At 52.0% G+C, this 26,233-nt stretch overlaps 1 protein-coding gene across 7 annotated transcripts in view; it reads left to right on the top strand.

The window, feature by feature from the left end:
- The window catches only part of ZBTB46 (zinc finger and BTB domain containing 46), an 88,421-nt gene that overhangs the window by 52,130 nt on the left and 10,058 nt on the right, over nucleotides 1–26,233 (top strand). For all 7 annotated transcript variants that reach the window (XR_008674449.2, XR_008674450.2, XR_004069288.3 and 4 more), the window contains exon 3: nucleotides 2,927–3,211. Coding sequence is in view for 3 of the 7 variants with exons in the window: in XM_055372702.2 (XP_055228677.2) it covers nucleotides 2,927–3,211 (285 nt within the window). In the remaining 4 variants the exon portion in view is untranslated. The remainder of the gene's footprint in view (nucleotides 1–2,926; nucleotides 3,212–26,233) is intronic.

The raw sequence follows: 26,233 nt of genomic DNA, 5'->3' as shown, positions 1-26,233 counted from the left end.
TTCGTTGTTAAGCCGCCCTACCTGTGGTATTTTGTCATGGCATCCCAAGCTAAGACAAAGCCTTAACATAAGTTTGGATATAACCTGTATATTTAGTTCCTAGAAATGCACAGTTAATATGATGTATCATCGAGGGATTTGTAAAAAAATATAAAAAGGAGTATAGTTTGGAAAAAGAGTAGAGTTTGGAAAAATATCCCTTAGAGGCCTCCAGAAGAAGTCATAGGTAGCTCGACGGTCCGAATGTCACTGTCCCTGGAGACTCCCACCCGCTCCTGCCAGGCTGGACTCACCCCGTGTGCTGCCTGACGGGGCCCTGCCCACCTGCCATGCCCAGGTCTCAGCTGCTGGGCCTCACGTGTGCATGTTTGTTCCAGGGGTGTTTGCAGACGTCACCTCTGCCCCTGCTCCAAGTCCCCCCTGCTCCAAGTCCCCCCTGCCCCATGCCCCTGTGTTTCTGTGGTTCTGATCCCGATTCCTGTCAATGACCACGGTGGAAAATCCATTCTCTTGCTGTGGGAAAATATCTGCAAATCATCATCGCTCAGCATGTTCTGGGGGTGTTTTGATACCCTGCATACAGCCCCACTGGAGGGAGGGTACTCCACAAAGCCCTGGCTGGCCTGAGCTGACACTCAGAGGAATCCGTTGAATTCATGACTCAAGTCGTCACCTTTTGTTGTTGTTGTTGTTGTTGTTAAGTAGAAGCTTTACTGAGAGATGATTCACACCCCATTCACCCATTTAAAGTTTGCAATTCAGAGGTTTTTGGTATATTCACAGCATCCTGCAGCCATCAGCACAATCCCCTTAGAACATTTTCCTCGGCTCAAAGGGAAACCCTGCACCACTTAGCCCTCACCCGAGACCCCTCCCCAGCCCCTTTTTGCAGCCACAAACCTACTTTCTGTCTTGATTTGCCTGTTCTGGATATTTAATGGAAATGAAATGGCATGTGGCTTTCTGTGTCTGGCTTTGTTCACTCAGCAGTTTTCAAGGCTCCTCTGTGTGGTTCTGTGTCTGGCTTCGTCCGCTGAGCATGTTTTCACGGCTCCTCTGTGTGGTGGCCTGTGTCTGTTCTTCATGCCTTTTCATGGCCACATAATATTCCATTGTGGGGATGGACCTGTTATGTTTATCCATTCGTCCATCGATGGACTTGTTGGCTGTTCCACCTTTTGGCTGTTATGGATAACGTGCTACGCGCGTCCTGAACGAGGTTTTCTGTGAGCTTTTGTGTCTTCATTTCTCGTGGGTATCTGCATGCATACACGTGGAACTGCTGGGCCCCGTGGTGATTCCTGTACCTGATGTTGTGAGGACCTGCCGACCTGCTCCGCAGGAGGGTACCATGTTACACTCTTACCAGCAAGGTTCCAGGGTTCTGATTTCTTCCCATCCTTGCCAATATTATCTGATCTTTTTTGTTGTTGTTTTTGAGATAGGGTCTCACTCTGTCACCCAGACTGGAGTACAGTGGCTCGATCACAGCTCACCACAGCCTCAACCTCTCAGGCTCAAGTGATCCTCCCGCCGCAGCCTCCTGAGTAGCTAGGACCACAGGCACAACCCACCACACTCAGCTAATTTTGTTTTATTTTAACTTTTTGTCCTGCTGTGTTGCCCAGGCTGGTCTTGAACTCCTGTTCTCAATAGATCTTCCGGTCTTAGCCTCCCAAAATGTTGGGACTGGAAGCGTGAGCCACGGTGCCTGGCCTTTTTATTTCCAGCCATCCCAGTGGGTGTGTGCTGGAACCATGGCGTGTGCTGGAACCATGGCGTGTGCTGGAACTGTGGCGTGTGGTGGAACCGTAGCATGTGCTGGAACCGTGGCGTGTGCTGGAACCGTGGCGTGTGGTGGAACCGTGGCGTGTGCTGGAACCGTGTTGTGTGGTGGAATCGTGTTTTGCGTTTCCTTAGTGATGGGTGATGCTGAGCATCTCTTCATGTGCGTCTTGGCCATTTGTACATCTTCTTTGGACAAATGTCTAGTAAGATTTTTTGCCCATTTTTATATTGAGTTACAGTATTTGCCTTTTTATTATCAGATATATAGGTTGCAATTTTTTTTTTTTTTTTTTTTTTGAGACAGAGCGTTGTTCTGTTGCCCAGGCTAGAGTGCAGTGGTGTGATCTCGGCTCATTGCAACCTCCACCTCCTGGGTTCAAGCGATTCTCCTGCCGCAGCCTACTGAGTAGCTGGGATTACAGGCACGTGCCACCACGCCCGGCTAATTTTTGTATTTTTAGTAGAGATGGGGTTTCACCATGTTGGCCAGGCTGGCCTTGAACTCCTGACCTCAGATGATCCACCTGCCTCGGCCTCCCAGAGTGCTGGGATCACAGGCTTGAGCCACTGCACCCGGCGTCACTTTCTTGGTAGTATCCTTTGAAGCACAGACATTTAATTTTGATGAGTCCAATTTATTTTGTTGCTTGTGCTTGGTTTTGTATCTAAGAACCTATTGCCAAATCTGAGATCATGCGGATTTTCTTCTAAGAATTTTATAGATTTAGCTCTAACGTCATTGATCCATTTTGAGCCTCTCCTCGTCTTTGCGAGATGGAAATACTGCCGCCCCAGGAGCCTCTGACTCTCAGGCCCTCGGCCCTGGAGCAGAGCAGGTACCAGGTCTGCAGCGCCTCGTCCAGGGAGGGCAACCCCGTTGTTCTGAGTTGAGCTGTCCTCCAAAGCCTTGGCTGAGACTCCACCGCAGCCATGGGACCTGGGTGGGCAGGAAAGGCCGGGCTGGGCCGAGGCTGCTGCATTGCTGGGGCAGGTGCCCGGCTCCCAGGGTGGGCTGGACTTGATGCTGCTCTGTAGCTCAGGCAGAAGCTGGTCGCCGTCCTTCTAAATTTGTCGCCTGTCCCACTTGGAGAGTCTGGGAACGACCCGTGTCTTCTGACGTGTGTCCCTCTGTCCCCAGATGCGGACCTGTCCGTCACCGAAGCCAGCAGCTCCGACAGCCGAGGAGAGAGGGCCGAGCTCTATGCACAGGTGGAGGAGGGTCTCCTGGGAGGAGAAGCCAGCTATCTGGGCCCTCCCCTCACCCCGGAGAAGGACGACGCCCTGCATCAGGCCACCGCGGTGGCCAACCTGCGCGCGGCGCTCATGAGTAAGAACAGCCTGCTGTCGCTGAAGGCCGACGTGCTGGGGGATGACGGCTCCCTGCTGTTTGAGTACCTGCCCAGAGGGGCCCACTCGCTGTCCCGTAAGTGCAGGCCCTGGGGGCCGCTTGGCTTTGGTGTGGTTTTGAAGGCTGAGGGTTGCAGGTCCCGGGCCAAGATGAGATGAGGCTGAGGGTCTGTCCCTGCTGCTCGGCCGCCTGCTGACCTCCCTGTTTCGGGAGGTGAGGGTGCGGCGTCACAGCCTGGACTGGCCTCTCAGGTCCACGGGGGGCTGGCTTTAGAGTGAGGAGGGAATGGACGCGGTTGTGAGCGCGGCGGGCAGGGGAGCAGCCGAGTGCTTGCTGGAGTGTTTCTCACAGGAGTCGTTGGCTGAATGCGAGCTCGTCCGGGTTGCGCAGGGGCCGGGGGTCTTTGTGCTCCAGAGGCGGGCTCGGGCGCCCCCTGCCGGCCCCTCTGTCGCCTTCGCGCTGAGACTCGTTTCGCGCAGGGGAGACGGGGGCGGCCGCTGCGAGCCGATTGCACTTGGGGGCCTCGCCTTGCGTTGCCTTCGCTGGATGATGCTGGTGGCGTGTGACTTTTAAAGATGCGTCGGAGGTTGTGTTTAAAACGTAAATGTCCCCAGCTGAATCCAAACGACGACGCGCCTGCCGAGATGTGGCCAAAAGTTCAGCCACTGCTGCGTGTCGGGCTCACCCCAGACTGACTGACTTCCTGACAAGATGGGGGCATTCAGCTTTCGGAGTTTAAAAAAACAAACAAAGGGGCCGGGCGCGGTGGCTCACGCCTGTAATCCCAGCACTTTGGGAGGCTGAGGCGGGCAGACCACGAGGTCAGGAGATCGAGACCATCTTGGCCAACACGGTGAAACCGCGTCTCTACTAAAAATACAAAAAATGAGCCGGGCGTGGTGGCGCACACCTGTAGTCCCAGCTACTCGGGAGGCTGAGGCAGGAGAATGGTGTGAACCCGGGGGGCGGAGCTTGCAGTGAGCCGAGATGGCGCCACTGCACTCCAGCCTGGGCGACAGAGGGAGACTCTGTCTCAAAAAAATAATAATAATAATAAACCCACCGCAGCCAGCCCCCAGCCAGCTGCCTTCTGGTCTCGCGCTCATGTGGGCCCCCGGGCAAAGCCTGGTGCTGGCACCTAGCACATAGCTGGCACTCAGCATGCAGCTGAGAGTGAGTGAGGCGCCTTCCGTTTCTCTCCAGGGGAGGAGGGAGCGAGTCCGGCATGAGATGCCCCCACCTCCGCGGCTGGGGTCCAGGCGTGCTGAGTGGTGTGGACACATTGTTTGCTGAGTATTGAGGGAAGTGAAGGAAGGAAACGTGCCAGCCGTCCTTGATGCTGGGATTTGGGAAGTATATCTGTTTCTCTGTTTCTTTACGCTGCTCTAAAAAACAATATTTTTACAACTTTGTTTTCATAAGCACTAAAATATTCTTTCGAATTTTCGTGTTGGTGTGAGCACTGATGCCAACTGTTTGTGGGTAATAAAGACTACATGTGGAAAGTGGTGTTCACCTTCCCTTTATTCTGTGTACTCAGTGCGGAGCCGTGGCCGTCGAAGGGTCTTGGCCCTGAAAGTGAGGCTCAGGGCTGAGCACTGCACAGACAGGACAAGCTATGGGTGCTGGGCTGTCACAGACATCCTGAGGCCTCACTTCCCACATCTGAAAAACTGGGGGGGGGGGGGGTGCCACTTACACAGCTGTTGTGAATTCAAACAAAATAGCGTTTCTAAAATATCAAACACGGTGCAGGCAGAGTGTTTGTGATTTATGCTCCAAGATGTTGGCCCCGTCCCCTCTCAAATGCGAAAGTGTACTTGTCAGCAGAAATGGTTGGATTTGAGCAAACCCTGGGGTACTGGGGCCTTTCCAGGAGGCGGTGGCAGGGCATGTGGGCATCCTGCAGTCGGCCAGCCGGTCAGATGGAGCGCTGGGCACGTTTCGTGGGCGTCAGGAGGGACAGGCTGGGTGCGGCCAGCAGCGCATGCCCGTGGGTGCGGTCGGAGGGGGATCCCGGGCCTCCCTCACTACCCTCCCCTCCGAGTGCCTTTTCACATGAGGGGCTTGGGTGCTGTTTCCTGTGGATCTCTCAGACCGTCGTATACAATCATTCAGGGCAGGGACCCCAACACACCCAGTTCCTTTGCAGCACCCCAGGTACAGCTGGTGCGTATTGGTCATTAAGAACGACTTTGGAAGCCTGGGCAACGTGGGGAAACCCCATCCCTACAAGAAGTTAGCCAAGCATGATGGTGCCTTGTGCCCGTAGTCCCAGCTACTCAGGCGGCTGAGGTGGGAGGATCGCTTGAGCCTAGGAGGTTGAGGCTGCAGTGAGCCATGATTGCATCATTGCCCTCCAGCCTGGGTGACAGAGCGAGACACTGTCTCAAAAAAAAAAAAAATAAAAATAAAAAAAAAAAGCCATTGGACTGAGGGGAAACAATTTGTTCGTGCCTTTTCTACTGTTTCTGCGTCTGACAGCCCTCCCTGGGTGTGGCTCCGTCCATGAAGCCTTTGGTGGTTTCTGTGTGCAGCAGATGGGGTCGGAGGGCACGGCTTGGCAGAAGATGTTGATTTCACCCGCGGCGTACGAGCTGTGGGCCCTGTGGTGCCAGGTCTGACCTTGGGGAACACACACCCCAGCTCGGCCTCGGTGGCCCTGGCAGTTTCTCCCCTTCCTCCTCAGGGCTTTTCTGTTCTGGGCCCCTCCTTTCCGGAAGCGAGCCCCAGAGCACATGGAGGGAGTGGCCGTGGAGCCCGAGGCTGGGACCTTGAATGGTTCTGGCTTTTTCCCAGGGCCTCTCCCTGCAGTGAGAGTGCTGTGTCCTCTGCATCCTGAGTGTGTCCTAAATCCTGAAGGTGGGGTGAGGGCACACCCAGCACTCCTGGGTGTGTGTGTGTGTGTGTGTGTGTGTGTGTGTGTGTGTGTGTGTTTTTGAGACAGGGTCTCGCTCTCTTGCCCAGGCTGGAGTGCATTGGCACTATCTCAGCTCGCTGCAGCCTCTGCCTCCCGGGCTCCAGCAATTCTCCTGCCTCAGCCTCCCAAGTAGCTGGGACTACAGGTGGGTGCCCCCACACCCCACTAATTTTTATATTTTTAGTAGAGACAGGGTTTCACAGTGTTGGCCAGGCTGGTCTCGAACTCCTGAGCTCAGGCGATCTGCCTGCCTCAGCCTCCCAAAGTGTCGGGTTTATAGGCGTTAGCCACCCCGCCTGGCCCCATCTCACTCAGTTTTTAGTTCATCTGTGACTAATTCCAGGTGAAGTTGGCTGGCGGGTCTTTTGTTATTTCTCTTTAAGTTCTAGCCTCATTATTAATATTCTAAATTTTCTACTTCTCTTGTAAGAATTTGCCCTTTTGGGCCAGGCATGACGGTTCACACCTGTAATTTCAGCACTTTGGGAGGCCAAGGCAGGTGGATCACCTGAGGTCGGTAGTTCAAGACCAGCCTGGCCAACATGGCGAAACCCTGTCTCTACTAAAAATACAAAAAATTACCCGGGTGTGGTGGCGGGCACCTGTAATCTCAGCTACTTGGGAGACTGAGGCAGGAGAATCGCTTGAACCTGGAAGGAGGAGGTTGCAGTGAGCCGAGATCATGCCATTCCAACCTGGGCAACAAGACCGAAACTCGTCAGAAAAAAAAAAAAAGAATTTGCCCTTTTGTTTTCTGTAAACACGGTTTAGAAGTTGTCAGCATCCTTCGCTTGTCGGGCTGTGAACTGGATGCCCCAGACGCCTAACCAGCAGAGTGGCTGTAGAACTCGGCGGGGGACAGGTTATTAAAACGTAATTTTCTGGCATCCTGTGTGGCCCCTGCCTGTTTCCGGCATGCACTGAGGTAAATAATGGAAATACTCAGAAAAAACTTGGATTTTCCAAAGTTCTGTGGTCCTCCCTCACTGCCGTAGGCATTCTGTCCCGACAGGTGGTCCCGTGGAATCCGCGCGGAAGTAAACCGTGGCCACCAGCGCCTGCGTCCAGGGAAGCCTTAGCCGAGGCGCCTCGGTGTGATTTGAAGGTGGGGTCCGGGGGCCTGGCCTCTGGGCGGGCTGCCGCGGGGGCTGCCGTGGCGGAGGAGCGCCTCAGAGTTCATGGCGTAGCCCCACTCGCCGGTACCTAGGTGGACGCTGATCGGGGGAGAGAACTGAGCCCCGGGGTCTGACGCCGTCTGCTGATCTGAAGCGTTGAACTCACGGACGTCTAAGTCTCTCAACACCGTGCGGGAGCGCCAGGCCCGGCGGGACCGCGTGGGCCCCCTCTCTCCCTCCCCTCCTTCTGGAGGGTCATGGACGCAGAGCCGTGTCCTCCCATTGCTGAATGTGGGGGTGACTGTGGGGGTCGGAGAGTGGGGGCAGCTCATTGCAGCTTGTGGCGTAGCCCCCCCGCCATCTTGCAGCTCTGGAGATGCGCCCCTGAGCCCCGGGGGCCGCCGGCTCCTCTCCTCCGCTCCCTGTCGGAAGAGAGAAGAAGACAAGAGCGGCCTCGGCTGGGCGAGGGTCCCCAGTACCCAGCCCTCAGAGCGGGAGGAACGCAGCTTCAACTCAGGCGAGCGCTGAAGAGGGCCTGGGAGGGCGAGTAGCCTCTGCTGTGGTTCTAGGGGCCTGCCCACTGTGCCGGGCGTGGCCGGTCCTGACTTGTGACCTCCTGCTGATATGGCCCCTGCTGTGGTTCTAGGGGCGTGGCTGCTCAGCCAGGCATGGCCGGTCCTGACTGGCGACCTCCTCCTGACGTGGCCCCTGCTGTGGTTCTAGCGGCGTGGCTGCTCTGCCAGGCATGGCCGGTCCTGACTTGCGACCATCTCCATGTGCTGGTTGCAGGCGATGAGCATTTCCAGGGCTGGGCCTCTTGTTAGCGTGGTCTCTAGGGTGTCCTGTCGAGTGTACCTCCCAGTGGCCTGGTGCATCGTGCAGGAAATGGGGACACGGCGGTCCTCACTGTGTGTCCACTGCAGCTTTGCAGTGCGGGGTGCCGGGTGGGGATCCCACCGCCTGCCCGGTTCTCCTCGTCATGAATGCGCCGTGGTTCAACAAACAGCGTCCGGCCGTGGCAATTCTGCATAAGAATGGGATGGTGGTCGCAGATTTCTGAATTTAGAGAACCATTAAATATGCAGGCAGCAGGCCAGCAGCACAGAGCAGCCGACACTCAGAGGGCCTTTGGGGATGGGTTCTGGAACATTCTAGAAAAACTGAACTAGTTTCCTTGGATTTGTAGGACCAGTAACCTTGGCTTGGCTGTTAAATTAAACAGATGGCAGTTTCATTACTAGACCATCAATCTCTGACATCCCTGTCAGAGGACTTGCCGTACTTCTCATTCGATTCTGTTGAACTTCATGCTTACTTTTATTCCTTTTTCAGCAGTAGGCGGGCCTCCTCTCTGTTACTAGACATTGTTCTCCCAGTAGAAACCATGAAAACTGTCATTTAGGCTCAGAACATGGCTGCCCACAAGTTGTGCTGGGCTGGCGCTGATCTCCTGGGGCCTTGAGGTGTGTGCTGCCTTCGTGTCTCCAAACAGCACGAGGAAGCCAACTTCACACTGACAAGCCGAGGATGCGCTGCCGGCCGGTCGGCCAGGGACAGGAGACTGTAAGCCCCGCATCAGCCGTGCCTGGAAATGTGGGATGCGGCCTCTGGAGCGTTGCTGGTGTAACCCCCCTCACTCTTAAAGAGTCAAGGATTCTAGGGACAGCCATGGCGGTGCAGTGCCGCCTCCCGTGAAGCTCACCCCAGCTCCCTGCAGTCCTTTCCTGCGGGGACGGCTTCTGACCAGCTCGTTACTGGAGAAGGTGGCCGTGGAGATGGCGGAGCGGCTGGGCCCGGGCGTCAGGAGGCGTTTTGCAGAGAACAGTTGCAGCTTGTCTTTGTTTCGGTTGTGGTTTAAAGACTGTTTCCCTGTGGTATTTAAAGGATGAATCGAGAACTTTAACTTGATTCTGGATCGAGACTGGAATTGTGAACAGTTGCCGACCAAAGGGCATTTGGTGGACATGGTGCTGCACTTTCAGGTGGTCCAGGCCAGCGTGCCTTGGTGTTCTCATCAGGAGAGCATTTCTGCAGTCCAGAGGTGTTCACGCTCCGACTTCCTCCACCAAAACCCTCTGTTGGAATCACTTGGCTCCTAGGAAAGAGACACACCGCAGAGAAGTCACGGGTGGAGACCTCGGGCATTTGGGGTTGGCCGGCTGATCAAAGCACTCAAACACCTGCCTCCTGGGGCATCACCGGGCTCGCACCGCATGCCGGGAAGATCGTCGGTGCTTCTGGAACTCTCTAGAACCCAGCAGCTGGTGCGCGTTCCTGTGGGTGAGACTCCTCCTTTCCTGTGTTCCCAGGGCCTGGGTCCCTTGTGAGGGTCATTGATGGCAGAACAGAAGCCCCTCCACCCTCCACCCTCAGAGCCACAGGATGAGCTCTGGGGAACCGCCAGACCCAGCCCAGGGAGCCGGCACAGCCTCCCCCAGCTCAGGTAAGACACCAGGGTGGCCAGCTTTGTCAGGGGCAACTGGGCCAAACACTTGGGGCGTGGTGTCCCTGACACCCATGTGTGCGTGGCCACGGCCCAGATGAGCCCGGGCACCTCCGAGGAGGCGCTTTGGTGGCACCTGCTCTCCATGTGCCCTCCTCTCCCACCCTCAACTCAGCCAGGTACAGAGAAAACCCATTTTAGGTCAGCCGAGTTATTCGCTTTTGCAATAGTGATTGTTCCACTCCCACAGCAACAGGTTGTGTGAAGTTGAATTGGTTTTTATATTTTGAGCAATTTTTTTCCCTTAATGTAAAGACGTTCAATTCATGTTGCAGTGGGTTGGAAACATCAGTTCCTAGAGCTCAGTGGTGGTGGCCGGTCCCTTCCAGGCCTGGTCACTGCACATTTCTGGCCAAGCCCCGACTCGGAGGCCACTGCCCCAGTCCGAGCCGCACAGAGCCCTGGTGGAAGGCATTCCACTGCCCCAGCCCGAGCCGCGCAGAGCCCTGGTGGAAGGCGTTCTCCTTCCTGTGCCTGAAGTCGCGGAGTCTTTTCTATAAAGAAAGGGCCATGGGGTGTGTGCCTCCCTGAAGAAAAAAAAATTCTTTAACAAGAGCTCAACCACTTTTTTTTTTTTTTTTTTTCTGAGACAGAGTCTGGCTTTGTCGCCCAGGCTGGAGTGCAGTGGTGCGATCTTAGCTCACTGCAACCTCCACCTTCGGGGTTCAAGAGATTCTCCTGCCTCAGCCTCCCAAGTAGCTGGGATTACAGGATAGGGTATCCCGTTGGGCACACCACCACGCCTGGCTAATTTTTGTGTTTTTAGTAGAGATGAGGTTTCACCATGTTGGCCAGGCTGGTCTTGAACTTCTGACCTCAGGTGATCTGCCTGCCTCGGCCTCCCAAAGTGCTGGGATCACAGGCATGAGCCTCCTTGGCCTCCCAAAGTGCTAGGATGAGCCTCGGCGCCCAGCCTTAACCACACATTTTGGATTTTGAAATTAATTGCTATTCCCACACGAGTCATTTCTCATTTCTCACAGGATAGTTTTGGTGGCAGGTGTTAATGTTTTGTTAATGCATATATTTTTGAGTGTCTCTTTATTGAGAATTAATTACAGTCTTCCTTTCCAGATGGCTGTTGACAGGCTGTCTTAGTAGCGAGTGGACAACGTCCCAGGTGAGTGAGGGCAGCAGAGTATCCACCCTAGAAGCCTTGCTGCTTTTATCCCATCCTGACGGTCTGTAACTTGTCTGTCTCTGGTTCCAGATCGACACCTCTCATGGCGTGGAGAGCTGGGCGGAGCAGTCCTCTTCCAGAGTTGGCTCCCGCTGGCATGAGGGTGGGTTTCTGCAGGGCCTGTGGCCTGTCCAGGATGCCTGAGGAGTCTTCTTCCAGCCCAGGCCTGGATGGACTTGCCCAGCCCTGGATGGACTTGCCCAGCCCTGGGGGCAGCCAGTGCCAGGACGGCTTGGCCTCGCCTGGAGCTCCTTGGGCGCTGACAGCTTTACCCTGAGGCCAGCTAAGGAGCTCTGTGAAGCAAGTGACAGCAGCGAAGGCACCTCCCCTGCTGGAAGTGGTTTGGGACAGAACTGCGGGTGCCTCTGGTCTGTGCGCTGGAGCCAGCGTTTGCTTTGACCTCGATGCTGCGGCCGGAGCTTTGGCGTCCGGGTCCCGGGGGCCAGCTGGGTGCAGCTGCCCAGGCGCGAGAACTCTCAAGTGTGTAGGAGCAGGAGGGGAACTGGGTGACTGTACAGCCGCGTCGGGGGGGGATGTCTGCGGAGAGCGGTGACTGGGAGCCGGTGTGTGCCTTTCTGTGGTCATTTCTCGAGTCCTCTGCCGGCTGCTGCCAGGTGAAGGCATCTCCATGCCCAGCCGGTGGGCAGCTGGGGCAGGTGGACCTCCAGCTTCTGCCCGACGGCGTTCACATGACCGAGATCCTGCGGGATTGCCAACGTGTGGGGACGGGGGGCTTTCAGGGGCAGGAAAACATGTCCCCATCCGTGGGAAGTGCAGCCACGTGGCTCCGACCCAGCAACTTTCTAGGGAGATCGAAGACAAAGCCTGCCACGGCGTCCTTGGCGGTGTGTGCCTGGCATGTGCGCGGCGCTCCACGTGTTGGTGTGGAATTACGGGAATGTGCTGCTTTTCAGAAAGAGCGCCCCGCGGTGTTCAATGTCAGCTTTCTATTCAGAGCAGGTGGTTGTGGACTTGGTGGGCTCCAGGGACCCAGAGCAGCAGGTGGGCTCAGGAGGGAGATAGGCATCCCCCATTCCAGATTCTGGAATACCCAGAAGCGCCATCTGGCAGGGAAGGTGGCGTGTCGGGGGAGCCCACTCCCCAGCCAGAGACGCGTCCTGCCATCTGCCCAACAGCCCATCCCCTTTCCGGACGGTCCCCATCTCCACTGCAGCCGGAACCATCTGCTGGAGCCTCCCCTGGTTCCTCAAATCTTTATGTTCCTGAGATGAATTTCTGAAGATGGAGAAAAGTGGGATTTCTAGTGAGGTTTGGGGCATTTTACCAAAGGTGACTGCGCTCTGCTGGCGTCTGTGAGGGTCGGGAGAGCAGTCCACACAGGCCGTGCCTTCTGAGCTGCCAGACGCCTCTTTATGCAAATGCCTGTTGGAGTTTTAATATCAGTTGTAGAGAAAATGAAGCTTTTTTTTTTTTATTGGTCAAAATGGGATCTCTTGGCCAGGTGCAGTGGCTCATGCCTGTAATCCCAGCACTTTGGGAGGCCGAGGTGGGCGGATCACCTGAGGTCAGGAGTTTTAGACCAGCCTGGCCAACATGGCGAAATCGTTATCTCTACTAAAAATAGAAAAATTAGCTGGGCGTGGTGGCAGGCGCCTGTAATCCCAGCTATTTGAGAGGCTGAGGCAGGAGAATCACTTGAACCCGGGAGGCGGAAGTTGCAGTGAGCAGAGATCATGCCATTGCACTCCAGCCTGGGCAACAAGAGCGAAACTCCCTCTCAAAAAAAAAAAAAAAAAAAAAAAAAAGGATCTCTCAGCTGTTGGGCCTGAGATGATATGTCTCAACCTGGGCACCGTGACAGAAGAAACTTGTGGCATCTGACTGTGAGATTAGTCCACGCCTGGGCTCTGCGTTCATGAGCAGGGCACACCCTGGTGCTGTTGAAGCAGGTACATCAGAGGCCGCACGACGACTTTGCCTTTTGCTCTCCAGGGTGGGCAGCAGGTGGGCCCAGCGGGGAGAGAGTTGTCTTGGGGGTTGATAAGGAGGCCTGGTTGTAGAGATTCTCTCTGCACCATTTTGCTGAAAGAGTTTGGTTAACTTTTTGAAAACAATTTAAAAATTGTAGACATGTGCCATAGAACCTAAAAAAATATGCTCGTGGCAGATAGTAAAATGATAAGGGCTCTAAGAACATTTTTAGAATAGATAGCAGTATGACTTTTTCCCTACTTCTAACATTCTTTCCCCTGAAACTACACAGACATTCATTCAGCATATGAAGTTTTCAGGCTGGGTGCAATGGCTCATGCCTGTAATCCCAGTACTTTGGGAGGTTGTGGCGGGAGGATTGCTTAAGCCTGAGAGTTCAAGACCAGCCTGGGCAACATAGGGAGACCTTGTCTCTACAGAAAAAGTTTAAAATTAGCTGAGCGTGGTGCTGTACATGTGTGGTCCCAGGTACGAGGGAGGATCGCTTGGGCACAGGAGGTCGAGGCTGCAGTGAGCCATGATTACACCACTGCACTCCAGCTGGGCCACAGAGTGAGACCCTGTATCAAAAAAGAAAAGAAATGCCCACACATAACCTACCCGGGAAGGGGGCCAGTGCAGGTGGGACAACGCTGTGATCCTTGAGAGAAGAGAGAACACAGATGAGCTGCCCTTCACCCCAGTGGTGTTGCTGGCGTATTTCCCAAACCCTGGAGCAGGAAGTGGAGCTTGAGCGGACGGCGGTGTACAGATAGAGATTGTCCTTCGGAGCAGCCAGAGGAGCCGGGACTTGACGGGCAAAATCCCAAGAAGCAAGAAACAAAGAGGAGGACCCCAGCCTCTGCATACAACTGCCCCCCACCCCAAGCCTCTAAGCCACACACACACACACGCGCACACACACAAACACAACCACACATACACACACATGCACACACAGACATATGCGCACATGCACACACAAACATACATGCACACACATACACGCACACACACACAAGAATCACTTGAACCTGGGAGGTGGAGGTTGCAGTGAGCCAAGACCACACCATTGCACTCCAGCCTGGGTGAGAGAGCAAGACTCTGTCTCAAAAGAAAAACAAAAAAAAATCTTAAAAGCAGCCCGAGGGCCAGGTGCAGTGGCTCACACCTGTAATCCCAGCACTATGGGAGGCCGAGGTGGGCAGATCACCTGAGGTCAGGAGTTCGAGACCAGCCTTAACATGGAGAAACCCCATCTCTACTAAAAATACAAAATTAGCCGGGTGTGGTGGCTCACACCTGTAATCCCAGCTACTCGGGAGGCTGAGGCAGGAGAATTGTTTGAACCTGGGAGGTAGAGGATGCGGTGAGCTGAGATCGAGCCATTGCACTCCAGCATGGGCAACAAGAGCAAAACTCCATCTCAAAAAAACAAAACAAAAGCCACAGAAAAAATGCTTAACATTCAGAAGTGCTGACTTTCCCAGAAACTACAGAAGCCAGAAGACAATGAATGACATCTTTGAAGTACTGGAAAGAAAAAGATGCCAACCTGGAACTCTGTACCCAACGAAAATATTCATCACAATTTTTTTTTTTTGAGACAGAGCCTCTCAGTCACCCAGGCTGGAGTGCAGTGGCACGATCTCTGCTCACTGCAACCTCTGCCTCCTGCCTCAGCCTCCCCAGTAGCTGGGATTACAGGCGTGAGCCACCATGCCCAGCTGATTTTTTGTATTTTTAGTAGAGACGGTTTCACCATGTTGGCCAGGCTGGTCTGGAACCCCTGGCCTCAAGTGATCCACCCATCTTGGCCTCACAAAGTGCTGGGATTACAGGCATGAGCCACCATGCTTGGCCTATACATTTTTTTTTTTAATTAGCTGGGTGTAATGGCTCATGCCTGTAGTTCCAGCCACTTGGGAGGCTGAGGTGGGAGGATCGCTTGAGCCCAGGAGGTTGAGGCTGGTGTGAGTTGTGGCTGCACTGCTGCACTCCAGCCTGGATGACAGAGCAAGGCCGTCTCTTATTTAAAAAAAAAAGAAAAAGAAGAAAGCACCAGATAAGGCAACTGTGTGAGTAATAGAAAATAATCGTGACTGTTTAAAGCAACAATTATAATTTGGGGGATTTTTAAACCTAAATAGAAGCAAAACATATGACACTATTAGCATGTGGGGTGGATGAGAGTTAACTGTCGTGTGGTTCTGACTCTTTATAGTCACGGGAATGATGACTGAAAATAGGAAAAGTGGTGTGATTCAAAGGCTCAATGAGGAGAAGAAATGGAATAATTCTTGGTACAGTTTGGATCTCTGTCCCCACCCAAATCTCATGTTGAACTGTGATCCGCAATGCTGGACGTGGTGCCTGGTGGGACCTTCCATGAATGATTTGGCTCCCTCCCCTTAGTGCTGTCCTCATGATAGTGAGGTCTCACAAGATCCAGTCGATTAAAAGCATGTGGCACCTCCCCCATGACCCTCCGTCTTGCTCCTGCTCCTGTCCTGTGAAACGCTCGCTCCCTCTTCGACTTCTGCCATGATTGGAAGCTCCCTAAGGTCTCCCCAGAAGCTGATGCCACCATGCTTCCTGTAGAGCCTGCAGAACCGTGAGCCAATCAAACCTCTTTTCTCATAAATTATCCAGTTGCAGGTATTTCTTTATAGCAGTGCAAGAATGGCCTGATACAATACGTGATTAATTTGAAAGAAGGCAAGAAAGGAGGAATAAGAACAAAAAGTATAAAGGACAAATAAAAAACAAGATGATAGCCTTACACCAGCCACATCAATAATTACATTATTAAGAATGAACAAAACACATAGCCTGTTTTTAAAAACTATTTATTAGCTGGGTACAGTGGCTCACACCTGTAATCCCAGCAATGTGGGAGGCTGAGGTGGGAGGATCACTTGGGGCCAAGAGTTTGAGACCTACCTGGGCAACTTAGCAAGACCCCATCTCTAAAAGAATTAAATAATTAGCTGGGTTTGGTGGTGCACACCAGTGATTCAAGCTACTTGGGAGGCTGAGGCAGGAGATGACTTGAGCCCAAAAGTTTGAGGTTACCATGTGCTATGATTGTGCCACTGTACTCCAGCGTGGGTAACAGAGCGACACCCTATCTCTACAAAAGAAAAAAAGAAAATAAAAAGATGAATCAAGCAAACACTAACCAAAAAGAAAGTCAGCATAGCAATCTTAATATCAAAGTAAACTTTGAGAAGGATTACTCAAGAGGGACTGGCATAATGATAATTAGTCAATTCAGTAGTAAATATAACAATCCTAATGCATATTGCTCCTAACAGCTCAGTTGGTTTTTGTTTTTTTGTTTTTTGTTTTTTTTTTTTTTGAGAGAAGTCTCACTCTGTTGCCCAGGCTGGAGTGCAGTGGCACGATCTCGGCTCACTGCAACCTCTGTCTCCCAGGTTCAAGCAATTATCCTGCCTCAGCCTCCCAAGTAGCTGGGAGTACAGGCGCGTGCCACCACCCTGGCTCATTTTTTGTGTATTTTTAGTAGAGACAGGATTTCACCATGTTGCCCAAGATGGTCTCGATCTCCTGACCTCGTGATCCACCCGCCTCGGCCTCCCGAAGTGCTGGGATTACAGGTGTGAGCTACTGTGCCCGGCAACAGCTCAGTTTTAAAATACATGAGGTAAAAGCTGACAGAACTAAAAAAAGAGATAACTTCACAATTACAATTGGGGGTTTTAAAACACTTATCTCAGTAATTGATAGAACAGCAAACAAAATCTCAGTAAGGATAGAGAAGATTTGAACACAGTTTTCAAATGTTAAATTCACCTTGAATTCCTGGAAATAAACACATCTGGTCACAAGCTGCTATTCTTTTTCTGTATTATTGGATTCAGTTTGCTAATGTTTGGTTTGAGTCTTGCATCTGTGTTCATAGAGATACTGGCTGTAACAGCACAATTAGCCCAGTTTGAACGTTACACCAAAAGTGCAGGATATTCCAAATGGACAGGAAACATTTACCAAAATAGACCAACCAGGGCCATAATTCAGGTTCAACAAATATCAAAGGATTGAAATCAGAGAGAGTATATTCTCTGACCTTAGCAAACTGGAATTAGAAATCAGTAACAAGAAGACACTAGAATATCCCCAAATGCTTGCAAATCAAATAGTATACGTTTACACAAACCTCAAGTCAAAGAATAAATCCCTATGGAAATGATAAACTTTTTTTTTTTTTTTTTGAGACAGAGTCTCGCTCTGTCACCCAGGCTGGAGTGCAGTGGTGCGATCTCTGCTCACTGCAACCTCTGCCTCCGGGGTTCAAGTGATTCTCCTGCTGCAGCCTCCCGAGTAGCTGGGATTATAGGCACCTGCCACCACGCCTGGATAATTTTTGTATTTTTAGTAGAGACAGAGTTTCACCATATTGGCCAGGCTGGTCTCGAACTCCTGACCTTGTGATCCACCTGCCTCGGACTCCCAAAGTTCTGGGATTACAGGTGTGAGCCACCGTGCCTGGCCAAAATATTTTTAACCGAATGATAATGAAAAACTGCCGTATCAAAACTTTTAGGCCCACATCTAAAGCAATATTTAAGGAAAACTTACAGCTCTAGTTACATATTAGGACAGAAGAAAGGTTCTAAATTTCTTTGTCAAGAAGAAAAAGCATAGCAAATTAAGCCCAAAGAAAGTAACAGAAGGGAAATAAAGAATAGATATCAGGGTGAGTGTGGTGGCTCATGCCTGTAATCCCAGCACTTTGGGAGGCTGAAGTGGGTGAATCACTTGAGGTCAGGAGTTCGAGACCAGTCTGGCCAACATGGTGAAACTCTGTCTCTACTAAAAATACAAAAATTAGCCGGGTATGGTGGTGGGTGCCTGTAATCCCAGCTACTCGGGAGGCTGAGGCAGGAGAATTGCTTGAACCTGGGAGGCGGAGGTTGCAGCAAGCCGAGATCATGGCACCACACACCAGCTTGGATGACAGAACGAGACTCCATCTGAAAAAAAAAAAACTATCAATGAAGTAGAAAGCAGGCATACAAAAATCAACAGTGTAGCTGGCATGGTGGTGCACACCTGTAATCCCAGCACTTCGGGAGGTTAAGTCGGAAGGCTCGCTTGAGGCCAAGGAGTTTAAGGTTACAGTGAGCTGATTGCATTGCTGCATTCCAGCCTGGGCAAACCCCAAAACCGAAAGTGAACAATGCCCAAAGCCAGTGTGTTGAAAAGATAATAAAACTGATATAACTCGGCCTGGCGCGGTGGCTCATGCCTGTAATCCCAGCACTTTGAGAGGCCGAGGCAGGCGGATCATGAGGTCAGGAGATCCGAGACCATCCTGGCTAACACGGTGAAACCCCGTCTCTACTAAAAATAAAAAAAATTAGCTGGGTGTGGTGACAGGCGCCTGTAATCCCAGCTACTCGGGAGGCTGAGGCAGGAGAACCCAGGAGGCGGAGCTTGCAGTGAATCGAGATCACACCACTGCACTCCAGCCTGGACGACAGAGCGAGACTCTGTTTAAAAAAAAAAAAAAAAAAAAGGCCGGATGCAGTGGCTCATGCCTGTAATCCCAGCACTTTGGGAGGCCAAGGCAGGTGGATCACGAGGTCAGGAGATTGAGACCATCTTGGCTAGCACAGTGAAACCCCGTCTCTACTAAAAATACAAAAATTTAGCTGGGCGTGGTGGTGGGTGCCTGTAGTCCCAGCTACTCGGGAGGCTGAGGCAGGAGAATGGCATGAACCCGGGAGGTGGAGTTTGCAGTGAGCCGAGATTGTGCTACTGCACTCCAGCCTGGGCGACAGAGTGAGACTCCGTCTCAAAAAAAAAAAAAAAACAAAAAAACTGATATAACTCCTGTGAAAAGTGATCAACGGATATTGGATAGATAAGATTATTATACACAACTTTATGCGAATATATTTGACACATTGGAGGAAATGGGAAAATTCCTGGAAAACAGAATTTATCAAAACTGGAGCAAACAGGAAAAGCTCAATAGTTTTATGATCTGCTGAGAAAATTGAATTAATAACTTTAAAGCCTTCCCACAGAGAAAGCTTCAGGGCGAGTGCCTTTACTAGTGAATTCTTTCCAATTTTAACGGAAGAAAATGACGCCAATGTTAGACATATCTTCCAAATACTAGAAGAAAGGAACAGTCTCCAGCCTATCTAAGCTGGCATGGTCTTGATCCCAGAGCCTGACGTGGCATTTCAAGAAAGGAAATTATCACTCAGCAGAGATGTGCAACTATTAAAGTAAATACCAGCAAATTGAATCCAGTGAGACAGAGGAAGAACCGTGCTGCATGGTCCGCAGGCTCATTCCAAGAACTCAAGGTTAAGTGAGTGTTTGGAATCAATGTCTTTAATTCACCACATTAGCCGAATACAGGAGAGAACCTGCTATATCACCTCAATAAATGCAGAAAACACTTTTGATAAAATTCAGTAGCCTTCGTGATAAAAATCGGCAAATTGGAGTATAAAGAAATGTTCTAAATCTGACAAAAAGTATCTACAAAAAAAAAAGTTAACCTTTTGGTTAATTGTGAAATCATGATGACTTAGCCTCTGAGCACGGGAACAATACACAGACGCCCATTGTTACCACTTATATTCAGAGTTGGCTGGAGATCCTGCCCGGGTTGTGTGTGCAGGGCTGCACCTGAGAGCTCTTGCCTTCCTAATGTTTGTGTCAGGAACCTCCCTTGCCCCCCTCCTCCCTGAGTCCCACCTCTTGTCCCAAGCTGTGCAATACAGTGATAAATGAAAGGGGCCAGGCACTGTGGCTCATGCCTGTGATCTCAGCACTTTGGGAGGCTGAGGTGGGTGGGTCACTTGAGCTCAGGAGCTCAAGACCAGCCTGGGCAACATGGCAAGACCCTGTCTTTACTAAAGAAAAAAAAGAAAAAGAAATGAATGGAAAGGAATAAGTAAAAGCATCATTTGTAGGTGATATGATTATGCATATAGAACATTCAAAAGAATCTAGAAACTTAGATTTTTAACAGGATAATTTACCAAATATACTGGATATACAGCCAATGTACGAAACTCAATATACAAGTCAATTGTATTTCTATAAATAACAGAGCTTCATTTTATAGGACATCAAATGCCTAGGAATAAATTAAACAAAAAATATACAAAGACCTCTACACAGAAAACTATAAAATATTGCTGGGAGAAATTAAAGAAGATAATGATAAATGAAGGGAGATACTATGTTCATGGAGGAGAAGACTCACTATTGTTAAGATGTGAATCTCTGCTGGGCGCCGTGGCTCACGCCTGTCATCCCAGCACTTTGGGAGGCCGAGGCAGGCGGATCACGAGGTCAGGAGATAGAGACCATCCTGGCTAACACAGTGAAACCCTGTCTCTACTAAAAATTCAAAAAAATTAGCCGGGCGTGGTCACGGGCGCCTATAGTCCCAGCTACTCGGGAGGCTGAGGCAGAAGAATGGCGTGAACCCGGGAGGCGGAGCTTGCAATGAGCTGAGATCGCGCCACTGCACTCCAGCCTGGGCGACAGAGCAAGACTCTGTCTCAAAAAAAAAAAAAAAGATGCGACTCTCCTTAAGTTGATATATTGGGTCAGCACAATTCTGGTTAAGATCCCAGCAGAGGGGTGTGTGTGTGCCCGTGCGCGTGCGTGTGTGAGTAAACTGACTGCTAAATATATTTGGAGATGCAAAGGATCTAGGATAGGGATCTAAGGGCACCTGGGGATTTGTGTTAATCTGGTGTCGGAGGACACACAGACACAGAAATAACTCATAAAGGGAAGAAGTTTGTTACACTCACCAATTTCCAGAATAGCAGGCCCACCAGCCCAGGCAGACACATGGGGAAGCACCAGGGTCAGTCAGGAGGCAGAGGGAGAGGGGGAAATGCAGGCCGGAGCCTTGTTTGGTTTCTGTGGGGAGGAATGGGCAAGGCAGGGTAAGCTGGTTTGGGATTGTGTGATTTGAGTAATTTCAGCAGGCTCTGGGCATAGGAGCTGTGTCGAGTTGTATGGCCCAGGGGTGATTAGGGGAGGGGATACTGGCTGTAGTGTGAGAACCTATGGAGCAGGAGGAGGGAGTGTGAGCTCTGGACGGGGCAGGTGGAGGGAGTGTGAGCTCTGGGCAGGTGGACAGAGTGTGAGCTCTGGGCAGGTGGACGGAGTGTGAGCTCTGGACGGGGCAGGTGGAGGGAGTGTGAGCTCTGGGCAGGTAGATGGAGTGTGAGCTCTGGACGGGGCAGGTGGAGGGAGTGTGAGCTCTGGGCAGGTGGATGGAGTGTGAGCTGTGGACGGGGCAGGTGGAGGGAGTGTGAGCTCTGGACGGGGCAGGTGGAGGGAGTGTGAGCTCTGTATGGGCAGGTGGACAGAGTGTGAGCTCTGGGCAGGTGGAGTGTGAGCTCTGGACGGGGCAGGTGGAGGGAGTGTGAGCTATGGGCAGGTGGACGGAGTGTGAGCTCTGGACGGGGCAGGTGGACGGAGTGTGAGCTCTGGACGGGGCAGGTGGAGGGAGTGTGAGCTCTGGACGGGGCAGGTGGAGGGAGTGTGAGCTCTGGACGGGGCGGGTGGAGGGAGAGTGAGCTCTGGACGGGGCGGGTGGAGGGAGTGTGAGCTCTGGACGGGGCGGGTGGAGGGAGAGTGAGCTCTGGACGGGGCGGGTGGAGGGAGTGTGAGCTCTGGACGGGGCGGGTGGAGGGAGAGTGAGCTCTGGACGGGGCGGGTGGAGGGAGTGTGAGCTCTGGACGGGGCGGGTGGAGGGTGTGTGAGCTCTATATGGGCAGGTGGAGGGTGTGTGAGCTCTGTATGGGCAGGTGGAGGGAGTGTGAGCTCTGGACGGGGCGGGTGGAGGGAGTGTGAGCTCTGGACGGGGCGGGTGGAGGGAGTGTGAGCTCTGGACGGGGCGGGTGGAGGGAGAGTGAGCTCTGGACGGGGCGGGTGGAGGGAGAGTGAGCTCTGGATGGGGCGGGTGGAGGGAGTGTGAGCTCTGGATGGGTTGGTTCACCTGTGAAAGGTGCACTCAAAGGTGACTCCGACTGCTATCTCTAGGAACTGGGAGGGGGAGTTCCTGCAGGGTCATGGAGACCCCAGATGTCAGGGCATCAGAAACCTGGAAATAAAAGCCAGGGTTCCTACACATGGCTAAGGTGATCTTGGAAAGGAAGGAGCAAGCTGGAGGACTGACAGATGCAGACATCAAGGCTTCTAGTGCTGCCGTCGTGGAGACGCTGTGGTGGTGATGCAGGGTAGATGCGCCGCCAGGGCCCGTGAGGCACTAGAAAGCCCGCTCTGCAACTCGGTGTGGGACGGATGGTCTTTTCAAGATATGGTGCTGAGTGAGTGGACATTGACATGGAGGGAAAAAGTGAATCGTGGCCGGGCGCTATGGCTCACACCTGTAATCCCAGCACTTTGGGAGGCCGAGGCAGGTGGATCACCTGAGGTCAGGAGTTCGAGACCAGCCTGGCCAACATGGCGAAACCGCGTCTCTATGAAAAATACAAAAATCAGCCTGGTGTAGCAATGAGTGCCTGTAATCCCAGCTACTCGAGAGGCTGAGGCAGGAGAATCACTTGAACCCAGAGGCGGAGGTTGCAGTGAGCTGAGATCGCACCACTGCACTCCAGCCTGGGTGACAGAGCGAGACTCTGTTCCCCTCCCCAAAAATAGTGAATCTTGACCCCTAATTCTGACCAAGCACAAAAATTACTTTGAGAGGAATCATAAATCTTTGGAAAATTGGTAATATCTGCGGAAGCCGAGCAGGTGAACACCCTGTGGTCCAGAAGTCCCCCTTCCCCGCCAGGGCATGCCCAACAGAAATAATGAGAACTTAAGTCACCAAAAGACACATGTAAGAGCCATCAGATCTCCATTGTTCAATAGGCCCAAACTGGTATCTACAGGATGGACATGTGGCTTAGTGGTGTCATGGAGTACCACACACAACAACCACATCCTCCTCCAGGCAGCAGTGCGGGCCACATCTAGTGAAGAAAGCCCAACACGAGGGTAGGATCCCACGTATACAAAGCCCTAGGGCAATAAAACATGTGGTGATTGAGGGCAGAGGGTGCTCTCTGGGGGTTACAACTAGGGGAGGGCCAGAGGCTCGTTCGAGGGTGCTGGGAACACGCAATGCCTGTTTGAGTGGTGATGTGTGGTGTACGTAGATAAAGTTCATTGAGCTGTATACGTATTTGCACTTTACATAAGGCTTAAAACGTTTTTGAAAATAATCTGGACAGATCACAATTTCATTACATTCTAACAGAGTTAAGTGACAGCCTAATACATTTGTAAACAAAAAAACAAAGTACAGTTGACGTTTGGATCCCTTTCGGAGATGCTCTGAAAGTGAAGTCTTTTGAAAATTATATCCAGACCAATTCAATATCCAGATGGTTTTGTGATGAAGACTCAGGAAGCAGCAAACTTGAACCCTCCGAAGATGCCTCGTCCCCTGTCTGCCTGTCTGAAGCCAACTGCCAGTCCATTTGCTTCACGGCTGGTTTCTTGCAGTCTTTGACACTATCATGAAAAGGTTCTGGAATGTTCCCTGGTACAGTGGCTATTTAGGACAGGTCCGACTCTCCTGCAGCAGAAAGTGCACTGGGAGGGGACAGAGGAAGGGCCAAGGGCAGGTGGCCATGCAGCCGACTTGGCTTGGTGCAGGGAGGCCAGAGACCTCTGCTCTTCCCTGAGCTTAGGGGAGGCCTCCAGTCCGGCACGAATGACTGCAGTGTTTTCACAGGGGCAATTCTGTACAGTCGCAGCTGGATGTCGCTGAATGTCCTATTTTAGGGGGTCCACGCCAGCTTTGATAGCATTGCTTCTCAGTTACTCTTTTGGAAGTTGGCCTTTTCCTTGCGAGAACACCTGATTCCTGGCAAAGGGTTCCGTTTTTAGGACAGGTCGCGAGAGTGCCTGTTTCCGTGTAATGATCTTTATGCTTTTTTATTTAATTCCTGTTACCAAATGGACTTTAAAGGCTTCCCAGTGCTTAGGAGAATGAAGCTACGTGATGTTAATTTTTTCTAAGATATATAGACTATAAATCACAAATAAATCATGGAAGGTGTTGTTTCCAGTAAGAAATTATTTCAGTAATGACAGCCAGTGAAATTCCCTCAATGATCACAGTACTGTCAGTCAAATGTCGTGGGTTGAGCAGTGAACACTCCGTCCTGATCCTCAGAGCTTGTGGATGTGACTCTTTGGAAAAAGGTCTTGCAGATGTGATAAAGGATCTCAAAATGAGATCCTCCTGCATTGTCCAGATGGGTCCTAAGTCCAATCACAGGTGTCCTTCTAAGAGAAGAGGATGAGACACAGAGAAAAGGCCACACAGATGGTGGCAGAGACTGGAGCGATGCGGTCACAAGCCAAGGGGCAGCTGGAGCTACTAGGAGCTGAAGAGGCCGGAGGGACCCTCCCCGGAGCTACTGGAGAGAGCCAGGCCGTGCTGATGCCTTGATCTCCGACCTTTGGCCTCCAGAACTGCAAGAGAGTGGACCGGGCTGTTCTGAGCCTCACGCTTTGTGGTGCTGTGTTATGGTAGTGACCGGAAAACAGAGCATTAAGAAAAAGCCGAAGTGCATCGCAGGCAGCTTCAGGACATGCAGGTGGTGAGGGGACCGTCTGCAGCTGCAGCTCTGCCCTGGGCCCATGGCGTTTATTCTCACGGGGTTGTTAACGCTGAGTCCTGCTCATGTCCATTCTAAGTTGTTTTTCTAGGGAAAAAAATACAGAGTTTCTATACAGAGATAAATATTTAACATGTAGGTCTGAATTAAATAAAAATGGCTAAAATATATAATTCAAAATTTTAATTTTCATGTTTGTATAGGAAGAGTAGAAACCATGAATGAATATATTCTCAAAAGAGTTGTTTTGGCCAGGCGCGGTGGCTCATGCCTGTAATCCCAGCACTTTGAGAGGCCGAGGCGGGCGGATCACGAGGTCAGGAGATCGAGACCATCCTGGCTAACACGGTGAAACCCCGTCTCTACTAAAAATACAAAAAATTAGCTGGGTGTGGTGGTGGGCGCCTGTAGTCCCGGCTACTCGGGAGGCTGAGGCAGGAGAATGATGTGAACCCGGGAGGCAGAGCTTGCAGTGAGCTGAGATCGAGCCACTGCACTCCAGCCTAGGTGACAGAGTGAGACTCCGTCTAAAAAAAAAAAAAAAAAAGTTGTTTTGGGCCAGGCACAGTGGCTCACACCTATAATCCCATCACTTTTGGAGGCCAAGGTGGGAGGATCGCTTGAGCCCAGGAGTTCAAGACCAGCCTGGGCAACATGGCGAGACCTCATCTTGTTTAAAAAAAGAGAAAAAAACGCTGTTTTAAATAAGCTAATAGAAAAACTCATTTCCTTGCTCTCCTTTTCCAGCCTAGAATGTGTGGAGCGTTTGCTCTGTTGGGTGTGATAATGCGAGAACCAGGCGCTGTCAGGGTGAGAAGGGTGGCCTGGGGGACGGTGGCGGTAAAGAGAAGTCTCTTGTTACTGACTCACGGAGGAGAGCCAGGGGCACAGTGTGGCTGACAGAGGACAGGCCAGGAAGAGCTTGGGATTTCCTCGTCAGGAGCCGCTGGGGGGATGTGCGGCGGGGACATGTGTCTGAACACAGCCAGCTGGTCAGAGGTGCTGCCGTGCCAGGCGGGGCCTCCGGGGTTTTCTGTGTCTTGGCCACACAGACATGCTCCAGTCTCACAAAATGAGCGCTCCTGGCAGATGCTGAGTTTCCTGTTAGAGCTGCCTTTTGGGAGATCCTTGTCATGGGGGTGTGCCTGTCCACTGGAGCCCCCAGAGCCTCAGTAGACCCTCCCTGCAGGGCAAGTGGGGACTGCTGGTCAGGAGGGCAGGTGCTTATCCCACTTGTCAGAATTTATCTTCAGGAGGTGGCAGAGGGCTGCAAAGGCCCATCTGTAGGAGCCTCACTGAAGGGTCTACAAGGGTGAAAACACAGAAACAAGTGTTCAGCAGTAGTGCCTGTTTAATAAATTATGATGTGTTCAAACATCCAAAAGCTGTGTAGTTAAAAATCCCGGCACTGAAAGGTGGTCACAGTATGCAGAGGGGAAGATGTCCTGCACAGCAGCAAGTACATGGTAATCCCAGGGTGAGCAGCCCTCGGCACATGCATGCACCGGGCTTCAGGTGGGTCTCCCGGAGGGTCCCGCGGACGTGGCTGCTCCGGGCTCTCTCAGTGGCCCATGCCCAGGTCTGACGTGCTGGTATCTGGGCCTGAGTAGCATAACGGCACTGGGGGTGCTGAGGGTCCCCCAGGTTTTTGAGCCTGGCCCCAGAGCACGCACCATGGAGATGGTGGTGTGGAGTTCCTGCCACTGAGTGATGTTGGGTCTCAGGGTTGGGGGAAAAGAACTTGATTAAATGGGTCTGGCTGCTTCTCCAGCGTCCAGCAAGAAGAGCCCAGG

This window comes from Gorilla gorilla, chromosome 21, assembly GCF_029281585.2.
Source record: "Gorilla gorilla gorilla isolate KB3781 chromosome 21, NHGRI_mGorGor1-v2.1_pri, whole genome shotgun sequence".
NCBI lineage: Eukaryota > Metazoa > Chordata > Mammalia > Primates > Hominidae > Gorilla > Gorilla gorilla.
The sequence above is the reverse complement of the archived record's forward strand: the minus strand, read 5'-3'. Positions and strand labels throughout refer to the sequence as shown.